This window comes from Acanthisitta chloris, unplaced genomic scaffold (genome assembly GCF_000695815.1).
Source record: "Acanthisitta chloris isolate BGI_N310 unplaced genomic scaffold, ASM69581v1 scaffold13526, whole genome shotgun sequence".
In the NCBI taxonomy this organism is placed as follows: Eukaryota; Metazoa; Chordata; class Aves; order Passeriformes; family Acanthisittidae; genus Acanthisitta; species Acanthisitta chloris.
The window spans coordinates 2,292-2,945 of NW_008679801.1; the positions used below are offsets into that span (position 1 = coordinate 2,292).

General features: G+C 62.5%; 1 protein-coding gene across 1 annotated transcript in view; it reads right to left on the reverse strand.

Annotated features, from left to right (window-relative positions):
• Positions 1-360, reverse strand: part of LOC103804826 (zinc finger protein 282-like) — a gene marked incomplete at its 3' end in the record, with an annotated part of 2,598 nt that extends 2,238 nt beyond the window's left edge. Inside the window, exon 1 of the mRNA XM_009077456.1 lies at positions 1-360. Coding sequence (XP_009075704.1) covers positions 1-360 — 360 coding nt within the window.
• Between the last annotated feature and the right edge of the window lie 294 nt (positions 361-654).

The window sequence follows — 654 nt, forward strand, 5'->3', positions numbered from 1 at the left end:
CCTGTTCTTCAGGAGATTCTCCACGTTCTCCAGGCGCCGCTGGAGCAGCCCGTACTCCTGGATGAGGGTGCCCAGCACAGCCCACTTGCTTTCCAGCTGGTTCCCAAATTCCATGGCTGTTTTCTCGCAGTCCAGTAGCTTCTTCTCAGCCGTGCCTGAGCGACCCTCCAGGCTGAGCAGGCGTGTGGCCAGGAGGTCAATCTTCCTCTCCATGGCCTGCACTGTGGCCACCACGGTCCAGAGTGAGGCTTCTGCGGAGTGGAGCTGTGCCTCCCGCACGTGCGCTCGCTCTGGCAGCAGCGGCGGCTGCAGCGGCATCAGGTGTGGGGCTTCCATGTTCCACTCCTGCACCTGGGCCATGGGGAGGGCACGAGTGGGAGGAGGGCCATGTGCTCCCAATTCCAGGGCTTTTGGCCACCTGCACCATGCCAGGAACCAACCCCCTGTGCAATGTGTGCTGCTCTAAGATGATGAGGGGCAGACCAGAGCAGCCACGGTGACCACTAGGTCAGTGCTAGTCACTGTCCCTGTGGGACACCAGGCAGCACCAGACAGATCACCATGCTGCCCCCAACCCTGTCACTCCAGACCCACACCCCCTGGGGGCCTTCCTTGAGCCTGCCCAGGCTGGAACCCTCCTGGGAGAAAGGATGG